The sequence below is a fragment of the Cajanus cajan genome, chromosome 1 (assembly GCF_000230855.2).
Source record: "Cajanus cajan strain Asha chromosome 1, NIPB_CcT2T_4, whole genome shotgun sequence".
Classification (NCBI taxonomy): Eukaryota; Viridiplantae; Streptophyta; class Magnoliopsida; order Fabales; family Fabaceae; genus Cajanus; species Cajanus cajan.
The window spans coordinates 86,829,072-86,851,679 of NC_138517.1; the positions used below are offsets into that span (position 1 = coordinate 86,829,072).

At 35.1% G+C, this 22,608-nt stretch overlaps 2 protein-coding genes across 6 annotated transcripts; one reads left to right on the forward strand and one right to left on the reverse strand.

The window, feature by feature from the left end:
- Nucleotides 1–822: 822 nt before the first annotated feature.
- LOC145955963 (uncharacterized) lies at nucleotides 823–1,209 on the reverse strand. The gene has a single exon (XM_083071517.1). It carries the CDS (start codon nucleotides 1,207–1,209, stop codon nucleotides 823–825), a length of 387 nt encoding a protein of 128 aa, XP_082927643.1.
- An 11,390-nt stretch (nucleotides 1,210–12,599) lies between these two features.
- LOC109811552 (D-Tyr-tRNA(Tyr) deacylase family protein) lies at nucleotides 12,600–15,152 on the forward strand. Of its 5 annotated transcripts, none has more exons than XM_020375327.3 (6): nucleotides 12,604–12,854; nucleotides 12,931–13,028; nucleotides 13,125–13,265; nucleotides 14,422–14,447; nucleotides 14,537–14,592; nucleotides 14,688–15,152. In XM_020375327.3, the coding sequence occupies exons 1-6, from the start codon at nucleotides 12,634–12,636 to the stop codon at nucleotides 14,689–14,691; spliced, it is 546 nt and encodes a 181-aa protein (XP_020230916.1). In that variant the 5' UTR covers nucleotides 12,604–12,633; the 3' UTR covers nucleotides 14,692–15,152. The 5 variants fall into 5 exon arrangements, with proteins under 5 accessions (XP_082922396.1, XP_082922393.1, XP_020230916.1 ...); XM_020375326.3 differs by having other exon boundaries at nucleotides 12,605–12,854; nucleotides 14,680–15,120; XM_083066270.1 differs by lacking the exon at nucleotides 14,422–14,447 and having other exon boundaries at nucleotides 12,600–12,854; nucleotides 14,478–14,592.
- The last annotated feature ends 7,456 nt before the right edge of the window (nucleotides 15,153–22,608 follow it).

The window sequence follows — 22,608 nt, forward strand, 5'->3', positions numbered from 1 at the left end:
TAAGTAGCCGTTTCGGCCACCATACTCTTGGTTTCTATAATAGATTTTTTGCATGTTTATAGTGCCTAGTAATGTAGACATAATCCGACCTGTATGGGTGATGATTGGTGCATATTTCGTGCGTTTAACCGAGTGTATTATGTTTCGGTGAGTGTTCGGTTGCCATTACGTGTTTTGAACTATTACTCGAGATTTACTTTGGATGCGGTGTGTTCGGAGTGCTTGGCATAGGGTACGAGTGTTTTTCGTATGATTAACGGATTGGTCGGGCTCGGTAACGAGTGTACTTTCCGTAATCGACCGTATATTGGTTGGCGTCGTCGCGGTTGAGGATAGTGCTTGGCCTAGGTACGTCCTTAGCCGAGAAGGGTACTCGGGAGGGAAACCTGAGGCACGAGTTCACTTTGTTGTCGTCGGCCGAGTGTTGCTAGGCCTCGTCGCGGTTGGGGATAGTGCTCGGCCTAGGTACGTCCTTAGCCGAGGAGGGTACTCGGGAGGGAAACCTGTTAGGCACGAGTTCACTTTGTTGTCGTCGGTCGAGTTTTGCTCGGCCTCGTCGCGGTTGGGGATAGTGCTCGGCCTAGGTACGTCCTTAGCCGAGGAGGGTACTCGGGAGGGAAACCTGTTAGGCACGAGTTCACTTTGTTGTCGTCGGCCGAGTGTTGCTCGGCCTCGTATTTGGGTGTAGTGCTCGGCCTAGACATAGAATAAAAAACGAATTCTGAATTTTTATTAATGAAGTGCCTCGTTAAAAACCTTGCCGACCCAAAAACCCTCCTTAGGGAAAAAATAGTCGGTCAAGGAAAAGAGTGCACCATTACATCAGCTGTAATACATCTTTAAGTGTGTCGAACTCCAAGTCCTAGGAATAGGTTCTCCTGATAGGTATTCTAGCTTGAAAGCTCCATTGTTTAGGTTGTGTCGGATGCGGAATGGTCCATCCCAATTTGGGGCGAGCTTCCCCTGTCTCGGATCTTTTCTTGCTTCACCTGTGGCTCTCCAAACGAGATCTCCTTCTCGAAATTCTCTTGGTTTCACCCTGCTGTCGAATCTTCGCTTGTAGCGTTGCTTGGTGGCCTCGGCCACGACTAGCGCTCGGTCACGAACCTCTTCTACCGTGTCCAAGTTTGTTCGGAGTTCGGCTTCGTTGCTTGGTTCGTCAAAGTGGGCTCGGCGGAAGGACGGTTCTCCAATTTCCACTGGGATCATCGCGTCAGATCCATAGACCAGCCGGAAAGGCGTTTCTTGCGTGGTTGATTGGGGGGTACATCGGTATGCCCATAACACCTCGGGTAGCTGCTCGGCCCATGCTCCCTTTGCTTCCCCTAAACATTTCTTCAGTTCTGAGAGGATGACCTTGTTGGCTGACTCGGCCTGACCATTCGTTTGCGGGTGTTCGACCGATGTGACCTTGTGCTACACTCCTAAACCGGCTAGGAACTCGTTTAGTTTTCGATCGGTAAATTGCAGGCCGTTGTCGGTAAGCAGAGTGCGTGGGACACCGAAACGGGTGATAATATTCCTCCATAGAAACTTTTGGACTTGGTGGGCCGAGATACACGCCAAGGGTTCGGCTTCGATCCATTTGGTGAACAGATCGACGACGACGATGAGGAATTTGCATTGGCCTTTGGCGACCGGGAAAGGTCCAAGTATATCGGCACCCCAAGTGGCGAACGGCCATGCTGGGGGAATGCAATGTAATTGTTCGGCCGGCTGATGGACCAAATTGCCGTGCTTTTGACACGGCAGGCACTTCTTTACGAACCTAGCACAGTCAGTGTTCATGGTTGGCCAATAGTACCCGGCTCGTAGGAGTTTGGAAACGGTTGTCCTCGCTTCCGAATGCAGTCCACATACACCCTCGTGCACTTCTCTCGTCACATAATCAGCCTAGGCGGAGTTTAGGCACTTGAGTAACGGGGTAGAGAAACCGCGTTTGTACAACTGGTCGGCGATGACAACGTATCTGCCGGCTTGGGTTCTTAGCCGTTTGGCTTCGGACGGATCCGTCGGCGTGTTTCCATTTACAAGGAACTCTTTTATTTCGGCTCTCCAGTCTTGAGAATCGTCCTGGTCGGCGTTCCCGGCATTGACATTTGACACCACTTCTGCGTCGACACTGGGGCGGTCGATCTCTTGTTGGATTATCGTTCTCAAGTGCCCCGGCTTTTTGGTTGCGGCGAGCCGAGCCAACTGGTCGGCACGGGCATTGTCTTCGCGTGGAATGTGCTCCACCGACACCTCCTGAAAGCCCGCTTTTATTTTTTGATAAGCGTGATAGTACTTCATCATGATGTGATCCTTTACTTGGAAGCTTCCACCAACTTGCTCGGCTACCACTTTGGAGTCGGTTCGACATCTGACTTTTGATGCACCCATGTCCTCGGCCAGTCTTAACCCTGCCAATAAAGCTTCGTATTCGGCTTGGTTGTTTGAGGCTCTGAACCGGAAGCGCAGGGATTGTTCCAATGCTATCCCTCTCGGCCCTTCTAGGATCACTCCTGCCCCGCTCCCCTGGCTGTTTGAGGATCCATCCACATGGAGGGTCCACCATGGTTCCTCGAATTGGCCCTGTGGGTGAAGTTCATTTATAAAGTCGGCCAAACACTGAGATTTGATCGGTCCCCTCGGTTTGAAGGTGATGTCAAACTGCGAGAGTTCTATCGACCAGGCCATCATTCTTCCGGCGAGTTCGGGCTTCCTTAACACCTTAGCGACGGGGCAGTCGGTGTGCACAACAACTCGGTGGCTTTGGAAATAATGGCGTAGGCGTCTGGAAGTGTGTACTAGGCCGAGCGCCACTTTTTCGATCAATTGGTATCGGGTTTCTGAATCTTGTAGCAGTCGGCTGACAAAATACACGGGAGCTTGGTTGCCTTCTCTTTCCTGCACCAGAACCGAGCTGATCGCCTCCTCTGACACGGCCAAATATACAAGTATTGGGCTGAGAGGGTCAGGCTTCGTAAGGGTCGGGGGTGTCGCCAAAGTCGTCTTCAAGGTTGCGAAAGCTGCTTCGCAGTGTTCGTCCCACGAGAAGGCCGACGCCTTCCGCATGAGCTTCGTCATCGGGCTAATTTTGTCGCTTAACCGTGGGAGAAATCGGGATAAGGCGACTAGTCTCCCAGAGAGGCGTTGCAATTCCTTCAGATTTCTTGGGCTTCTCATGTTCAGCACGGCCTGGCATTTGTCTCGGTTCGCTTCTATACCTCTTGCTGATAGCATAAAGCCTAAGAATTTGCCCCCCTTGACCCCAAAAGTACACTTCTCGGGGTTTAGCCTCATGTTGTGCTTGCGGAGTTCGCCGAAGATTTCGGCTAGGTCCGTGATGTGCTCGGTGAGAGAATTGGACTTGACCACCATATCGTCCACGTAGATCTCGATGTTTCTACCGATTTGTCCCTCGAATACTTTATCCATTAACCTCTGATAGGTTGCCCCGGCGTTCTTCAATCCAAAAGGCATGACTCGGTAACAGAAGTTGGCGTTTTCAGTGATGAATGCCGTCTTCTCCTCGTCGGAAGGGTGCATCCTTATCTGATTGTAGCCGGAATAGGCGTCGAGGAAGCTGAAGATAGAGTGCCCGGACGCTCCGTCGACAAGCCGGTCGATGCAAGGGAGTGGATAGGCGTCTTTTGGGCATGCTTTGTTGAGGTCGGTGTAATCGGTACACATTCTCCATTTTCCATTCGACTTTTTTACCAAAACTATGTTAGCTAGCCAAGTCGTGTACTTGACTTCCCTTATGAACTTAGCCTCTAACAACTTCTTCACCTCGGCGTCCGCAGCTTTTCGCTTTTCCTCCCCCATCTTTCTTTTCTTTTGCGCGACGGGTCGCGCGTCTCGGCAAACGGCTAACCGATGGCATAGGAACTTGGGGTCTATCCCCGGCATATCTGATGCCCTCCATGCAAATAGGTCTCGGTTATCTTTCACAACGCACTTGACTCGTCTTGAATCGGCTTCGCTCAACTGGGATCCCATATTTGTGCTTTGTTCGGGTGTTTTGCCTAGTTGAAAAGGTCTGAGGTCCTCGGTTGGCTCGATTCGTTCTTCGCCTAATCGAGGATCGAGTTCGATGTCTTCCGCCGTCTGATGCCCTATTACATTCACACCTTTCGTCCTTGGGGAGTCGGACATTGGCCGTACCTTGAGACTGGAGAGATAACATTCTCGTGCCGTTTTCTGATCAGCATGTACGGTTATCACTTGTCCATCTCTCGACGGAAACTTCATGCACAAGTGGGGGGTCGAGACAATCGCCCCGAGGGCGTTAATGGAGGGCCGACCTAGTAGGATGTTATACGACGTGTTTGCGTGCACCACGATCTACCGGATCTTGATCTCTTGAGAAGACTTCTGATCGAACCCGAATCGGGTATACAGGTCGATACACCCTCTCGTCATCACCCTTTCGCCTGAGAAGCCTACCAGTGGCTCTTGGTACGGCTCTAGGCTCTCCTCAGGAATTCCGAGCTGTACAAAGGTATTCCAGTACAATATGTCGGCCGAGCTCCCCTGATCAACCAAAGTTTTCTTTACTATGCAGTTGTGTACTTCGACGGAAATCACCATGGGGTCGTCCTGAACAGGATCAACCCCCCGGAAATCTCGGTCGGAGAAGGTTATGGGTGGCATCCTGGGCACTCTTGGCTGGTTCACACTATTTACCGACCGCATTGCCCGGAGGTGTCTTTTCCTCGCCGAAGAGGTAGATCCTCCCCCGGCGAAGCCCCCGACTATTGTATTTATTATCTTTCTCGGTCGGTCATCGTCTTCTCGAGAATGTCTTGACTGGTCTCTCCTTTCATTTGACCGAGATCGGCGGCGTCGGTCTCTTGGTGGGGGTGCTTCACGTGAGTGGCGGCGGTTACTCCCCCTCGACTGGTGGTCCTGGGGGGTAATGAAGCTTGATAGGTGGCCCTGTTTGATGAGGTCCTCGAGTTTGTCTTTTAATGCCGAGCATTCTTCGGTCGAGTGTCCTCTGTTTCGGTGGAATCGGCAGGCTTTCGCCTTATCGGCTCTCGGGGGAGTGTTTGCCCTTTTCGGCATCGAAAGGATTTCGGAAGCGAGGGCCTGCTCCATCACCTTGACCCTGCTCGTATTCAGAGGGGTGTAGACGGTGTAACGTGGTCCTCTTGGTGGCCGAGTGGTCGGGACCTCAGCATTCGCCTTTTTCGGGGGCTCTCGGCCTGGCTCTTTTCGGCCGTAACCCTCTTCGGCCCTGGCCTGGTTCCGGGTCTCCACCAGTTCCTCCATTTGCATATACTTCTCAGCTCTTCGTCGGAGGTCGTTCATATCAACGGGTGGTTTTTTGCACAAACTGTTCACGAATGGTCCCGGCCTGAGAGCCGTGCTCAACCGATCCAACGCCACGGCAGGATTAAGATCACCAATCTCCATTGCAATTTTGTTGAATCGGTCCATGAAGCTTCTTAGGCTTTCTTTCTTTTCCTGACGAACCCCGGCTAAGGCTAATGAGGTCGTCTTATACGGCTTACTTGTTGCAAACTGCAAGGTGAACTGGGATGACAACTCACCAAACGAGTCAATGGAGGCACTCGGCAGTCTCGTGAACCAGCTCAAAGCTCTTCCTTTTAGTGATGTGGGGAATATTCGGCACAAAGCCGAGTCGTCCTGAGTGGACAGGGTTGCCTGGGTCAGGAAAACGTTTAAATGTTCCTCGGGGTCGGATGACCCGTCGTACTTCTCGATCGGCATGCTTTTCCAATGGTCTAACAGAGTTGCCTCCATTATTCTTCGGGAAAAGGGGTGCCTTAGGGAGTGAGTGGCGGTATCGGCCTTGTTGGCTATCAATGAGCTGACGGGAGTTCGGGTCATATTGTCAGTCGGGGCGTGATATGCCGACTCCTCTTGGAGAGTAGGGGTTGACGGCACATTTGTTTGGTTAAGACCTCGGAGCTCGGCATTTTGTCGTCGCAGTTCGGCCAACTCCCTGGCGTCGGCCTCTCTCTGCCTTCGGATAGCGGCCATTTCTTCTCGTAAAGCACGTAAGTCATCTTGGAGGTCGGGTTGGTCTCGGTTGGTGTTCGGTCGGACCTCTTGTATAACAGGTTCAGGTTCAGTATGAGGCATTCCATACGGGTAGCATTCTTGGTTGGTCATGACGGGGTTGCTATCGGGATTAGGAACCGGTTGAGTTGCTGTTGATTGTCCTTTGCGGGTTACTACCATGTCTTGGTCTCAGTCGCAGAGTTCGAAAGGGGCTGAAAACGTCTTCTCGGCCCCACGGTGGGCGCCAAATGTTCCTGTGTTAGGATACACACTTCAATTATCCTTGTTGTAGCGGGTGTGATCCTGGGTCTCGGTCTTCTCGTCCTATCCGGGTAATCCGAAATGAGGGGGGGTGCCTGCAAAGACACTCCAACGCTCAAGTAAGTGCTCGGCGTAATAAATGTGGTAGTTCAGAATTAAATGCATACCTTGTTGAGGTCCTATTTATAGTGGTTCTTATTGGGCTGCAATTAGGGACTGGGCCCCGGAAAATTAGGGGTTTAATCCTGTGCATTATATTAATTAATCTCTCCGTAATCATCTAGATGATGTCGACAGACTCGGCCGACTCCGCCGACCCGCTTTACCCATGTAGGGTTGGTCGGCGGGTTCGGGTATTCGGCGTAATCAACGATCTCGGGAATTCGGACGTTTCGGCTACTATACGGTCAACGATCTCGGGTATTCGGCCGTTTCGGCCACCATACGGTATAGGTTAAAACACAACTCAACTTACCAAACTAACATATAAGGTAACTGGTAAGGATTTTTCAAGCATTATAAAGAATATATTAATCATATCTATAGTGAACGTGTAATCTTAACACACTTGTGGACAAAGGAACAGTTACATGAGTTTTTTTTTAACAAATACGAGAAACTATATCTTTTATATATTTGGGTATTGATTAAGATTTATGACAAGTGAAATTCTTTAATTTGAATTCTTTAAGTACTTCACTTCGATCATATGCATGAATTGTGTAGTTAATCTACATGTCATATTCGATTAAACATGACTAACATTAAGTTAGATTTAAATGATTACTTAACTATTGAGTGAACTCCCAACTTATTTTCAATTATTAGAAACGAGACTATCTTTCCTTTCCTATAAATTGATTCACTAATAAAGCATATAAAATACTACTAAAATTTTTATCATTATATGCAATTTTTTATGCAAATTTTGCATAAAAATTCGTAGGAAATATTGTTCCTACGAATTTTTTTTGCAATGTTCTTTCTCCAAGTAATACCTTCATAGAAAATATGTTTTTGCGAATTTTAAAACTTGCAAGAAATTTTCTTGCGAAAAAAATTCGTAAGAAAATTTTCTATGAATTTTTTTGCAAGAAATTTTGCATGAAAATTTCTTACAAAGAAATTATTGCAAAAATTTTATTGTGAATTTAAAATTCAAAGGTAATATTTGTGCAAATTCTATTAATAATTCTTCAAATTTCAAATGTTCACAATGAATTCATCTTTATTTGCATACCTCCAACATGTGATGCATAACCTTTTAAGTTCTTAGATTGTAGATTATAGGTCTAACACTCAACTATACAAAATCAACTTGTAAGATGAGTCTTGTCCCAACTTATATAATCTTTAATTATTTTATTTATAATCGATATTTAAATATTAATTAGATCATGTCTTTAGAAAGAGAATTAATTTATTATATTGAACTACAAAATTATATTATTATAAATTATTTTAACTCTTAAAATATTCAATATTCTAAAAAAATAATTTTTTTATTAAATAATTTTATTTTAAAAACTATCATTAAATTAAAACTCATCATCATTAATTTATACATTTAATTAAAATAAATATTTAATTTATTAATATTTTAGTTAAAATTAATTTTTATGAAATATTTATAAATAATTTAGTAAAATAATATTTTATTAAGTAAATACCTTTAATTTATCATTAAATTAAAATTCATTATCATTAATTTATCATATTTATAAAATTTATATATTTAATTTAATTTAAATAAAAAAAATAAAAATAAATTATAATGATATATTTATAAATAATTTAGTAAAATAATATTTTTTAATTAAAAATATTTTAATGCTTAAATATGTTTTTAATTCCTCAAATGTAAAATTGTTATTTTTAGTTCTATAATTTCAAAAAAATCTTATTTTAGTGTTTATATTCAAATTTTGTTAAGAAATTTATCAAATATTATTATATAAAATCTACCTATTGATATCTCTATTAGTGAAAACATCACATTAAATCTAATTGATATTGTATAACCGTCTTATTTTATCACTTCAGATGTGTTATTAGTGATTCGAGTGACTAAAATAAGATTTTTAAAAATTACAGGGACTAAAAACAACCGATTTAAATTTGAAGGACTAAAAATAAATTTTTCTTAAATTTGAGGGAGTAAAAACATATTTAAGTTAATCTTTTAATTATTAAACTTATAAATTTAAACATTTTTAAATTTTTCCTGCATATTAAAATTAACAAAAAAATTCATAAGAAAAGTTACCTACGAAATTTTTCAAGCATTTAATAAACAATACTTACAAATTTATTTTTACAAGAAAATCTATAATAAACAAAATAAAATTCTTACAACATTTTTTACAAATTTTTACTATGAAAAACAAAATAAATTTTTACAACATTTAGTAAACAAAATAAAAATTTGATATCGGTGCTTCTTAGCTTGCCATATCAGTATCATGCCATTGATGGAACCTATTATGATTTGGTTCAACTTGTCTATAACAAGTATTAAATCACTTTCCCTTTTTTCCCCACTCCAATAGAAGACAACTGTTATTTCTTTCATCTTCGATCATTAGTTTTCTTTAAAGTGCAACGCCCATCATTTAGTTAAGTATGATATATTGCTCTCTATTTTGATTATCCTCCCTTTCAATTGAAGACTCGGCTGTTTGTTTTATAAGGACAACTAATTCTTTCATTGACAATATGTCTTCATAGAGATGCCATCAAATATGACAAAGTTCACTTATAACTAGCTATTAGGAATATTAACTCTAATTTGTACTAAATACTACTTAACTATTTCAAATTTTATTCTATTTTATTGATTTGGACTAATTTTTTCATTGTCTTGTGGTTAAATAATGATGGAAGAGTTATGAGGCCATCGTCGGGAACATGACCATACTAGAGGAAAGGTTGTAGTATGTGGATTTTACAGTGACATGTGTAGAATCAAGATTGTCAATGATAGTTCCATCTAAGTACGAAGAGTCAACATAAATGTTCACGAGGCCCTTTACCTGGGAACTATGGATAGTTACACGTGTAATTTTGATTTACACAATGTTAGCTACTTGGTACCCTGAAAGAGAATCCAATCCAGAGTTTGATGGCAATTGTAAGAGCTAGATAGCACTGCTCTTTGGTTTACCTTCTTTTATCTATTATTTGCTCATAGTGAGTATCACTATCAGAGTTCCTAACAACTTTGATTTTAAATAGACTTACGCAAAGCAAATGATCTGTAGAAAAATTTTTCCTCGATGGAAAATGTGAATTAAACTAGAGTAACTGTTTTTCATCATGCAGGGGGAAAAATGCATAGCAACTTAACTCGCATAGTGATGATATCATGGCTCTTTCTAGTTCTGATTCTCACCTCATGCTACACTGCTAGTCTTTCTTTTTTGCTCACGGTTAAACAACTGAATCCAAATGTCACAGACATTCAGTGGTTAAAAGAGGAACAGCATGAAAATTGGTTGTGATGGGGACTCATTTGTTAGGTCGTTCCCAAAGAAAGTGGAGAAATTCAAGCCTAAGAATATCATAAATGCGACTAGTGAATACAAGTATGAAGATGTATTTCAAAACAAGAGCATAGCAACTACCTTTCTTGAACTCCCATATGAAAAAGTATTCATTAGTGAAACCTGCAAGTCTGCAACAGATACATTGGTTCCACTCCCATAACCAGATTTTGGAGGATTGGGCTTTGTAAGTGATTATAAAATTTGACATATTTATGCATATTCAGTTGTGTTTGTTGTTTTTGAATAATAGGCGCACAGATGATAACATAAAACACTAAATAAATATTTTAGATAATAAATATTTTAGATAAATTTTTCTTGAAACATGTGATGATATTGACCTTAAGGACTTATCCGTATTATACGCATAAGTCTCTCGAATATAACATGATTTAGGGTCATCTAAAGTAACTTGAAAAAGAGAACTGACAAGGAAAAAATCAAGTCAATAACCTAGAATAGAAAATAGAGAGAGCTAAAGTGTTTTTTTGGATGATTAAATAGTGACGTGGAAACCTCTATTTATAGAGTTACTGTAAAATCCTAAAACATCCAAAAATTAATAAGTTTATTTAATTATGAACATTGGAGAATAAAATCAGTCATATTCCATGTAAGATTTATCTCAACTAATTAAAATAATTTAATGTAATCAAAAATAAAAATATTTTCAAATCTCATTTTTCAAAGTGAGGCGCAGGATGTGGACACGACATGACTTAACTTAGGATCTTGATTACCTTGTACAATTTCTTTTATCTTTTATTTTAAAACTTTTTGAATAAACAGCTGTGTTAGCAAAACAGATGGAAGTGTCGCGTGAAGGCACGATATCAACCTTTTGTGAAGTTTATGGCCTTTTCACGAATGACATCATCCATAATTGGCTCTTCCACTCTTCTGAGAGCATGTGTAATGGAGTTCTTTATAAGAAACTTTTTATGCCACATCATTGTTAAATCAGTTCTGATTCACTTTATGGATTGTTTAAATTTTAGCAGAGTTTCTTGTAGAAACAATTCTGCTAAAATTTAAGCAACTCATAAAGTGGGTCAGAGTTGATTTGGCAGTGATGTGACATAGAGAGTTGCTTTGCAGATGCTCTGATGTTCTTAAACAGAGCTGTTAAAAAAAACTACATCGATAACTATTTGTATATGAAACTACAAAAATAAAATAAAATAAAATAAAATAAAATTTGCCTTAGCTAAAAATGTCTGTGATATATAACACATACATCTATGATTTATATAAGAATTTACATAAATAATTTATATAATAACATTTATTCCCTGTACATTTCTTTATCACAAGGTTCATAATATCTCATACTTTTCAACATTAATCTAAAATATTAAAACTATTATTGGAAAGTTAAATATACCGGGCTTAGAGTATATCTGATGAGATGAGAGTTGTTTGTGACTTGTGAGGTTTTCAAAACTTCACTAATTGTTATGCACCATTAGTGTATTTGATGAAATAGTTATATATGAATAATTACTCATATAAGCAATGATTTCAACAATTATTAAGACTTGTGAGATAATTAGAAGACCCATTTTAAGTTTTTCAAGATTACATCATTAGAAAAAAAAAATAAAACCATAATCATGACATTATAAAAATCACCAAAACTTAATTAAAAGATTATGTTGTTACTGATTACTGCAGATGATTTGACAAAGAGAACAAGGGTTCTTCACGATGGAGGTTCATGGGCCAAGGGCCTAATTACTAGGGTTATGGTTCGAAGACTAGAAGAGGATTGAGCTAACATCAAGGAAAAACTCATGACACTTTTTAGTTAGATTGTTCATTAAGGCCCATGTAGACTAAGGTTGGCCCACTTAGGCTTGTATTTTGCTTGAGGGCCTTGTATTTTGGTCAAGTAGAATAGGTTGATTTTTAAGCCATGTATTTCAGCCATTTTAATTCTTAAATTCATGTGAGTTTGTTTCTAATGAAATTTGAGACATATTTAGGGTGCATTTAGAGTCATGTGAATAAGGGTTGATCCATGCTTAAGCAAGGTCAGGGGTTCGAATCCTGTCTTGTGTATGCAGTCGCGTTAAATCTTGGGGCCAGCTATCCCACCCTTTGAGATGCCTCCAACGTAGCGAGGAGATTAATCACTGCTATCAACAGTGGATACTCCAAGGACGAACTACCAAAAAAAGAGTCATGTGACCAGCCATGTGGTTGGTGCACATGGTGTAACTCAAATTCACCTCAAATGTAAATCAAATCACATTAGAATGCAAGAATCACATGTGCCATAAGGATTTGCAAATAGGTGCCGAGAATCTAGGAGATAGAATTCAAATTTGAATTTAGGTGCCAAGGGTTTAAATTAACCATACCATGATTAATTTAAACTCTCGGCCAACCTAGTTTCCTTAGCACTTTTTTCGTGGATTATATATAGTTTAAGACCTCGTGTAGTTCTCACTTTTGAGTATTTTATGAGAAATTCTTCTACATATTTCTCTCTAGTTGAAAGTCATCTTCTAAATAAAATGTGATTTTGAATTAATTTCAATTTCAACGGAATTCAAATTATAATTATTAATTATTTCATGCGTTAAATAGCCTGTTTGAAAACAAGGAAGACGCATCGGTTGCTATTTTTCTTTTTTTCAACAAAAAATTTAACTGAGTAAAATAAAATGTAAATGAAAAAAAAAAACGTAAATACACATGGACAGTGGACATGGTTTTTGTTTAGACGGAATTAAAAAAGGAAAAAAAAAATATTTAAACGGGCGAGAAAAACCAAGGAAGGAATAAACGAAAAAGATAAAGAGAAATAATGATGCAATTGCAATTGGTGTGGGCGTGTAGGTGTAGGGTTCCGGCACGTGTGGGAGGCGTAAGCAGAAGAACAAGTGTGAGAGCAATGCGAGCGGTGGTTCAGCGCGTGGCCTCTGCCTCCGTCGAGGTCGAAGGCCGCATCGTCTCCGAGATTGGCCCCGGCCTCCTCGTCCTCGTCGGAATCCACGACTCCGATTCCGACGCCGATGCCGATTACATGTCATCTCCACCTTTTTCAATCCAATTCCCTTCGATTCAACTCACCGTTTCTTAACTTGTTTTATTCTCTTAACAGATGTCGTAAGGTCTTGAATATGAGGCTTTTTCCAAACGAAATTACTGGCAAAGCGTGGGACCACAGTGTAATGCAAAAAAATTATCAAGTTCTATTGGGTGAGTCATTGAGTCACTGAGTGAGTATTCGCATTTTTAATCTTTATTATGGGAAGCAAAACCGTTCGTTTTTTTAATAATTTTTGTTTCTAACAGTGAGTCAATTTACGTTGTATGGATTCTTGAAGGGTAACAAGCCAGATTTTCACGTTGCCATGGCGCCACAGAGAGCCAAGCTCTTCTATGCCTCTTTAGTTGACAGGTTTAGGAACGCCTATAACAATGATGCAATCAAGGGTATGTTGCTACTTTCGTTCCTGTTTCTGTAATTAATAAAATCTTATCTTCTCATCTTTGGAATAGCTTAAGTTTCTTATATAAAGTTTAGATTAGTTTATAGGTGTGTTGGCAAAACTAGCTCTTAAGCTAGCGGAAAATCATTAGCTAACTGAAAGTTTACAAGTTCTAAGTTAGGAGTCAAAAACCTGAAAGCTTATTAGTTTATTGGTTGGATTGAAAGTATTTGGTAACATTAGTTGATAAATGTAGAATGACATATTTAGTTATTTAAGGTAAAAAGAGATTTCAAATAATTAGAAAGGATAAAAATGAAAAAGAAAAAAAAACACTACTAGCTTATAAGCTAGCCTATTTTCATAAGCTAAAAGCTTACATACCAAATAAGCTTATTTTGGTATGTACCAAAAATTATCTCTTACGTACCAAAAAACAAATTAATTTGGTAGAATTAGCTTATAAATTCCTCCAAAGTCTTTTCACAACACACACTATATATAAGTCAGCTTTTGGAGATGCTAAATAAGAGATCTTTTATAATAAATATTCATTAGAGAAATTTATCCAAGTAGGGTCTATTTTATGCTATAAAATGTAGTGTATGTACATATGGTGATTTGGATTGGAGTGTTGGACCCGGTTTCCATTGAGAAATTCTAGGTTTTATTTTTATGAAATTTCTATCAAATCCTTTCATTTTTCTCTCTTCACTGACAGAGCAGAGGGATGTTGTATGGTATGCAACAAGGACTAATTTTAACAAGTTGTGTATTGTGGTCAATAAAGACAAACGCCAGTGCAGTATTTTCGTGCACACTATCAATTCAAGAAGTTGTTAATTCAAAAACAAAATAAAATTGGCATGCAATGGCCAAAGCCTGAATTCAGTCTTATCAACATTGTAATAATCAAGTCCTTTAGCTGATTGCTAGTTACATTATAAAAACATAATATTCAGAATACCTATGATCATGAAGACTGTTCAATTTTCCCCCATGGCCTTGGAAATAATTAGTTGTTCTATGAGATTAGTCAATACTGATTTCCTTTATGGAGTTTTAGACTTTTAGTTGTATTTGTTGCTTTGCGTTGATTCATTTAAATTCTGCTGGAACCTTACTCTTAACTCTTAAGCTCCTTTCCATCTCTTATGCAGACGGTGTATTTGGAGCAATGATGAAGGTAAAGTAATGTCACTTAATCCTTGTACAGGGTGCTTTTATTGCCTGATAATTCATAACGCTGCCTATGTCTCACGTTATGGCGAGCAGGTAAATTTGGTTAATGATGGACCAGTTACAATGCAGCTTGATTCACAATCACCCAAGTAAGTTGATGATATTACTTTCATTTTGAATGAGAAATGTTGGTCTCTTTTGTTATAAGAATTTCATTGACAATTGAAATCATTCAGGAATTCAGTTGATGCAGTAGAATCTTGATCAGTGGTCATCTGGCTTGATGAAATTTGAGTTTTGAATTATAGCTCCTGTCAGAAAGACCAAATGTAAAACATGATTTGTGTTGTTCGTTCTAGTAGAAGTTCTTTCTCCCCCAATTAATGTAGTGATTCCATTTTGTAACACTATTTAGTTCAGAGTGCCTTAGATTGTCCTTGTTCGTTCTGCCATCTGAGGATAGAGTTTGGATCCTTCTTGGACAAAAAAACAAGCTAATACCGGATGAATACTAAACTGGGTAGCTGTTACCCTACAGTTGAAGTCTAGTTACCATATGCCAAGTTATACTTTAACTGATTCGACCGAGAAACCTGTTGAAGGTTCCTCGCCCTCGCCATTCCTAATATTTATTGTTGACCGAATGTGTAATAAGATTTTGGGTTCTTTCTACTCTCCATGGATGAGTAATGTTATTTCTTCACACAAATCTTCCTATTTCTTTGTACAGAAAATATAAATAAGAAAAAAAAAATACATTTATGTGTTGGAAATATAAAATGCATTAAATACTTAACAAGAAAGTACTAATGCAACTTTTAAATAAATAAATAAAAAATTCACTTTATATTTCAATGCCCAATATCCTAATGTTAGGTTAGTAAGAAACATAATTATTCTTATTGTATTTGTTTTGCTTTGATTTGCTAATATTATCTATCCCGTTCAGGTTTTTTACTTTTTTTTTTCCGCCAGTATTTTAGTTTGTTTTTTGTTTTGATGAATAAAAATGGTAGAACTAGAGGCTACTCAACTAGGCCCTAGGGTTCAGGAGTCCATTTGAGAAGGGTTATGGAAAAGGTGTAAGTTTGGTTTGGGCCTTAACCACTTGTGTCAAACTACGTTGGCACACTAGTATTTAAATTTGTATATTATACAAAATAAATTTTTTTTATACAATTAAATTTTTTAACAAATAAATATTTTTGTTTATATATATTATAGTGCAATTAAAGTAAATTTTTGGAATATAAAAATATATTTATATTTATATTTATATTTATAATAGAACATTTTATATTGTATTACAAGGTTATCTTTAACTAGACAAATTCATTTAAAAGATATCAAAATTCAATTAAGAAATGTAGATGTGTTTTAAATTGAAAGGGATAGATGATTAAAAAAAATATAATGTTACAAATAATGAAATAAATATAAAAAGAATAGTTTGAGAAAATAGAGAGATATTCTGTGGCTAACTGCATAAATAGTACTCCTCTTTGTTTAAATAGAGAAGACAGTATATTGTAAATCTCTAATTGAAAAAGGAGATCGAGAGTTGATCTTCAAGTTGCGCATTTTAATTTTTTAATTTACAATATAAAAATATCTTTTACATAATTTCTGATTTCTTTTCTATAATATTTTGAACAAACATTCCAACACTTTTTTGTTAAATACTATTTGAGAAATCATGTTTATATAATTTTTTATACAAAATTTGTACGAAGAGCAATAGAAAAAGAAGTTAAAAATTTGTTATACGCTAATTAACGTGATGAAAATAAAAAATAATGTTATAAAAAGTCTTATCCTATAAATCAGATAAGTCAACTCGTATAAAATGAAAATCACTAGATCAAAACAAATCAACCATCATTTTGTAAGACAAATCAATTATTATGATTTAAAGATGAACCAAATGCACGGCGTCTGCCGTCAAGTAAAAGCTTCATAATCTTCAGTGCGTTGCTATATTACTTTGTAATAAATACTAGACAGGGACACCACAACAAGAAATGTCACAATTAATATTGACAAATCAATTTGTGTCCTGCAAAAGCTCTTGTAGATCAACTGGTCTAGGCAGGGACAGAAACGAACATGGATGTTAAGGGGCCAAAAATAAAACTTCAATATGTTAATTAATCAGTAATTTGTTAAAATATCAATACAAAATATATTTAAAATGTACAAGTTTTTTTTTTTCAGGAGACAAAATTATAAATATTAATCATCAAGCCTCAAATTATCAATCACTTATATAATGTTCGTAATTAAGCTTACTCAATTATTTAACAAATGTTAATAAATATTTTTAACTAGTCTAATGACACTACATTGGTGAATAATTTTTTCGTAATTATGAATGGGATAATCTCTTGAAATCTTGATGCACTAAAATAAATACTAAATTCAAGATGATTTCTTTATAAATTTAGAATGATCATCAATAATTATCGCCTAATGGTCTGTTAGGATGTAAGCAAAGTCACACATCGTTCAAACAAGAGGATAAATACGAGTTTATATATACACACACTTGTCTTCATTGGCTGAGAGGTCTTTTGGGTGATGTTCAAAAACAAAACCGTGAAAGTTTGGGCTCAAAGCGGACAATATTTCACCAATGCTCAACATGGAACTAATTTATAGTGTTTTTTATATCAATGTAACTTGACTTTGGCTTAATTAACATGGAAGATGGTGCTGAGATCTTTGCCGCTAGACACCAATTTGGAGGTTAGGAAATGGGCTCTCAGTAGTGAGTATATTAGTTAGGAAATGGTTATCAGAAAAACTATGCAATAAGCATTTCTACTCATTGTAAATCAAGCTTATATTTTTTTTTTGTACCATCAAAGCTTATATTTTAAACTTGAGTAGTAGTAGTAACTATTTATCGAACAAAATTGAAGTGTAAGAATAGTATTTTTAAGATTTTTTTATTAATTACCTACCTTTTTTTTTTATTTGATTTGATTTGGATGATATGATAATTACTTCTTTTAACAATTACTAGTGTTTTTTTAACCATGTAGGATGTATATGTTAAATATTTATTATATGTAATTAAAATTTATCATAATATATATAAATAAATATTATATTTAAATATATAAATTATATTTAAAATTTGTATAAATTGATAGTTTTAAATATATAAATTATATTTTAGATTTATGATAAATAATTTATATTGTAGTATAATATTATTTTTATTTATTGATAATTTATTTAAAAATATTAAAAATTATTTTATAACTAATTATAATAAATAAAAATGAATTAAATAAAAAATTAAATATCCTCTCATCGAAGAGAATTTTCTAAAAATATTATTGTACAAAATAAAGATTGATGTTTTTTTTAGTAACATAGGAAAATAACAAATAAAATTACAAAGTTAAATCTAACTAAAGAAAAGCTAAACACTCCACCAAGGGAGAGAGCTATAACTTTTTCATAGGAGACGAGGAAGAGCCCTAACTACCCAAAATATGCGCTACCCAATTGCTTCCCAGGAAATCCTCAAAATCTCTACATGCCAAGCATATGTTAGGTTTGTTTAATACATAGAGGATTGATTACTTAAATTTAATTCATTCTAATTTGTACTAAATTTTGAATAAAAATTACATCAGTAAAAACATAAAGTCCATACATTCCCCAATTGGATTTTCGCAATTGGCAAAGCAGAAGTATTGTGATGAAATTAAAAGAAGTAAAATATTTTTTTTCATTTGAATAATCTTTAGGTTTTATTTTTTTAATTATTTTATTTAATCATCTATATCAATATATAAATAAAGGGATATTTCTCTGTTTTTGTCTCTATTTTTAATTGGGTCATTACACCTTTTAATTGCTTAAAAACTAGAAAATTAAAAGTTTTTTAATTTATTTTCTCACAGAGTTGGTAACATCTTCATACTTTTTCAATAATTATATACCCAATTCATTATTTATTCTCTTATTTTTATCTTTAAAAAATTATAATAAATCAAAAATCTCCTTTCACCCTCTTAATAACTAGCTATTATCCACTTTATTTATTTTTTATTTTTACTTTTTAAATTAAGATTCACAAAGTGCGACTTCTCCTACAAGTATATAATAAGGAGGATAGACTTTTTTTTGGGCCTTTATTATTACTATAAACATCTCTAGTTCTTTACTCTTCGATTGCATGTAATGATAACTTATTGCACTCTCTTTGTCTAACTGTCTAATTGATGTTTTACTCTTCAATTGCACACTCCTATTTTTATTTTATATAACTTCTCTCTCACTTTTATTTTATATTTTATATTTATAAATAAAAAAATAGAGATTCTTTCTCTTAGTAAAATTAGTGAATTTATATTTATTATGCTTTCATTTTTGTACTAACATACATGACATTATTATATAACAATAAATATATTTTTATCTTATAAATTTATGTTTTTAATGTCTATTTAAATTTAAAAATATTGTGTAAAAGTATGAAAATTTTACTAGTGAACTAATGTTTGATTTGCCTTAAAACTGTTAACATTTCAAGCAGATTTTATGATGGTATATGTATATATTCCATTTGCTTCATTTTTTATGAAAAGATGTTTTTAAAAAGTTTTAATGTACTTGTTTAAAAGAATTGAAGTGTACGTAGAGCAATTCAATGATGCCACTTAAATATGAATAATGAAAAATGGACATCATATCATATCATAATTGGGTAATGGACATTATATATGAGTGAACCTAACCTGCCATAAGTACTGTTCTGTCAGACCAATAATTTAATGTTTTGAGGAAAATTAAACTCATATTCATTATCGATAGAATTTTTTTATTAAATATTTATTATTGAAAAATTAAGTCAATAAATACTTTATATGAATAATATAATTAAAAAAACTATATGTAGATTTTTTTTTATCAAACTCTGTCATTCAGATATGCACAATACCGAGTAAAACTTTTTTTTTTTGCTTTAAACGATAAATTTACGTGTTAATTTTTTTTCCATATACGTAATTTTTAATTTTATAAAGATTAATAATAAATAATTTTAATAAATTTAAATTTTAAACTTCCACAGTATTACCTTTATCTATAATTTTTCTTTGATAAAATAGGTGATATAATGAATTTTTTTTCTTTCTCGTTTAATCACAAGGTACCATTTATCGTAAGTCGTTAATTTTTATAATAAATAAAAAAAATATATTAACAATTATAGTTAATTAGTTAATAATATAAAATTACTATTAATATTAATATTAATGTATGATTATTAAACTCCTTTACTTTTTCTTGGTAGAATCCTCACCTAACCCCTTTAATATACTGTGTAACAATGTAAATGTGTTTCTCTACCGTAGCATACACCGTAAATTCTTCAATAGTTTTTATGCAAAATACTCACTACTAATTGGTCACTTCAAGTCATATTTACTATAGGGAAAAATAAATCATCGTGTTTACTTGATTAACCATATATAATAGTTAAAAGTAAATCAATGTAATTATATAATTAATTTATCAATAAATTATTAATATGAGATTATTAATTGTAACTAATAATTAATTGCAAGTAAAAATATGGCTAATTTTGTTTCACTAATAATTAACTGCATATAAAAATATGGTTAATTTTGTTTCACAAATATTAATAATGTTATGAAGTTATTGCTGTCAACAAATATAGTTAACTATATTATAAATCTAATTAACTTTATTTTGTAAATGATTAAAAATAAATGAATATGATTATATATATAATTAAGGCTGATCCAATTCTAGAGGTAAGCAAGCCCTTATTTTAAGTCTCTCTCTATATATATATATAACATTAGCATTTATATTATTAGTTGATTTAGTATAATGATAATTAGGGTGTATTTTTTTCTTGATAAATAGAGTTTGAACATTCCTAAAAAAGAAACTATTTATTTTTATAAAAATTTATTCTTTTTATTACTTTGATTAATTTTATAAAATATCAAAATTTGTTTTAGACTTAAAAATATATTGGATCGGCACACTGTATATAACTATGAATTATGGATGTGATTAATAATCTCATATGTTGTTAGTAAAATATCTGATAGTAGTAGTTAACTTTTTCTAACTTGTAGTTAATAATGTAATGAATTTATTGAAATTTGTATCGATAATATGGTACAAAATTAACCATATTTATGGATATGGTTAACTATGCTCAGTAGGTAATTGTTAAGCAAGTATTCCATTGCAATTCACGACCCTAGACCTAGACTGTGCAATTGCACTCTCAATTAAGTATTTCCTTTTGTAACTAATTATTAGAAAATGGAACACAACTTAAACTTTCAAATGATATACTTATTATTAAGCATGTTGAAACATGCACTCTTAACGAGACCTAAGGCATTGCACTCTCCACTTTGTTACTAGAAAAAATATACTATCCAAATAAACGTATGATAGGCATTCTGTACAACTATGAAAGTCTTTGTCAAAATGAACTATCTTTTTACTTTTTATTCTCAAGTTCATTTCAAATTTTCAATTGATGATTCATAACCATCTAAAATGTTAGTAGAGCAATTTGTCCTACGAGTATGGATAGAATTACAATAAAGTTTCTGGAAGCACGAAAGTAATTTGTTGAATCCATATATTCTGAAAAGCAACTATAATTAAGGCCACCTTTTTTTGGTGAGAGAGCATCTATTGCTAAATGTGGTCCTATAAATTAATAAACAATGTCTCATTATTTGTAAAACCATTCGTTCTCTATTGAAAATGAAATTCAACATTTTTCTTCGGTCACACACGCATTCTCGGAATGTGAGAACTAGGAGATTAAATGCCAAAACAAATAGATGCTAAGTCCTTAAAAAAAATTGTTATAGGAAAAAAATAGGCAAAAACAACTAGAAAGAAAGGAAATTAGTATAGGGAACAAAAATCTTTCTCATATACTTGAAATACAAAATTTAGAGGACTCTTTCATGGTACATGTTGAGCCCCTAACCGAACTCTCCAACTTGTAAGGATGTGAGTTGATTGATAAATCTCTCTTGTGATCTCACTAAACGTAACCCACCAATCTCTCTCCACCAAATATTTAATATTATTAATTATATCTCTATGTTTATGAACAAGATTCCTCTTCTAATTAGCATGTTCAATTATAGACACCGCACCAATACAATCTAACTCACACACCACCTGTTTGTAACCAAAATTCTAACAAAATGATAACCTTTCTTCTATTGCCAAAAGTTCAACTCGTAAAGGGTCACTCTATGTCTCTGAACTAGCAAAACCACACAGCCATATCCCCACACTATCCCAAATAATCCCTCCAAACTCCATCCTATTTTGACACTCCAACCAGCTATCATCAATATTTACTTTAATCCCTGGATAATTTAGTGGGGACTAGCATGTGTTTTTCAACCATATTTTTCGAGAATTAAGCCATCAATTTAGTTTAGTAAGGGAAACATGCAACTTCTTTAGCACCAAATGCATCAACTATCACGAATCTTGAAAAACTATATTGTTTCTATAATATCCACCAACTAACCATGGCCAACCTGACAACCTTAGAATGCATAATGATATCTTTGAACCTTACATTGCTCTCTGAGCTGGTGAATAGACGAGGAGGAATATATTTCAACCAAAACTAGATCTCACGAGAATGTGGATAATCTTAAAGTACATGAAGGATTGTTTCTTGCCTACTTGAACAATGTGCACAAAGGTCAATCTCTTGCATGTGTCTTGGGTGGCAAAACATGTTCATAAATAAGGCTATATACAATCCTAACTAGAGGAAAAAATTTCACTTTTTTTTTTGAATGTGTAGTCACCACACATTTTTCTAAAGAGGATTGTTCATCCTCGTGATGTACACTAAAAAATTTAAATCCTGATGCAGCTTAAATTAATACATGATGTTCATTTCTCTTTATTTTACAAAATAAAATGAATATCATATTATAAAAGCTACCAGTAAATAATCTTGGGAAAAATTTCAAGATTTACTAAAATAACATAATATTTAGAAGGAGATCACTAACATAAAAATCAACCATATCTATAATGAAAAGTTGGATAAAAGGACCATGGCAAATAACAAACACAGTTCTAATACTACCATTAAAGCCTTCATTTTCTGG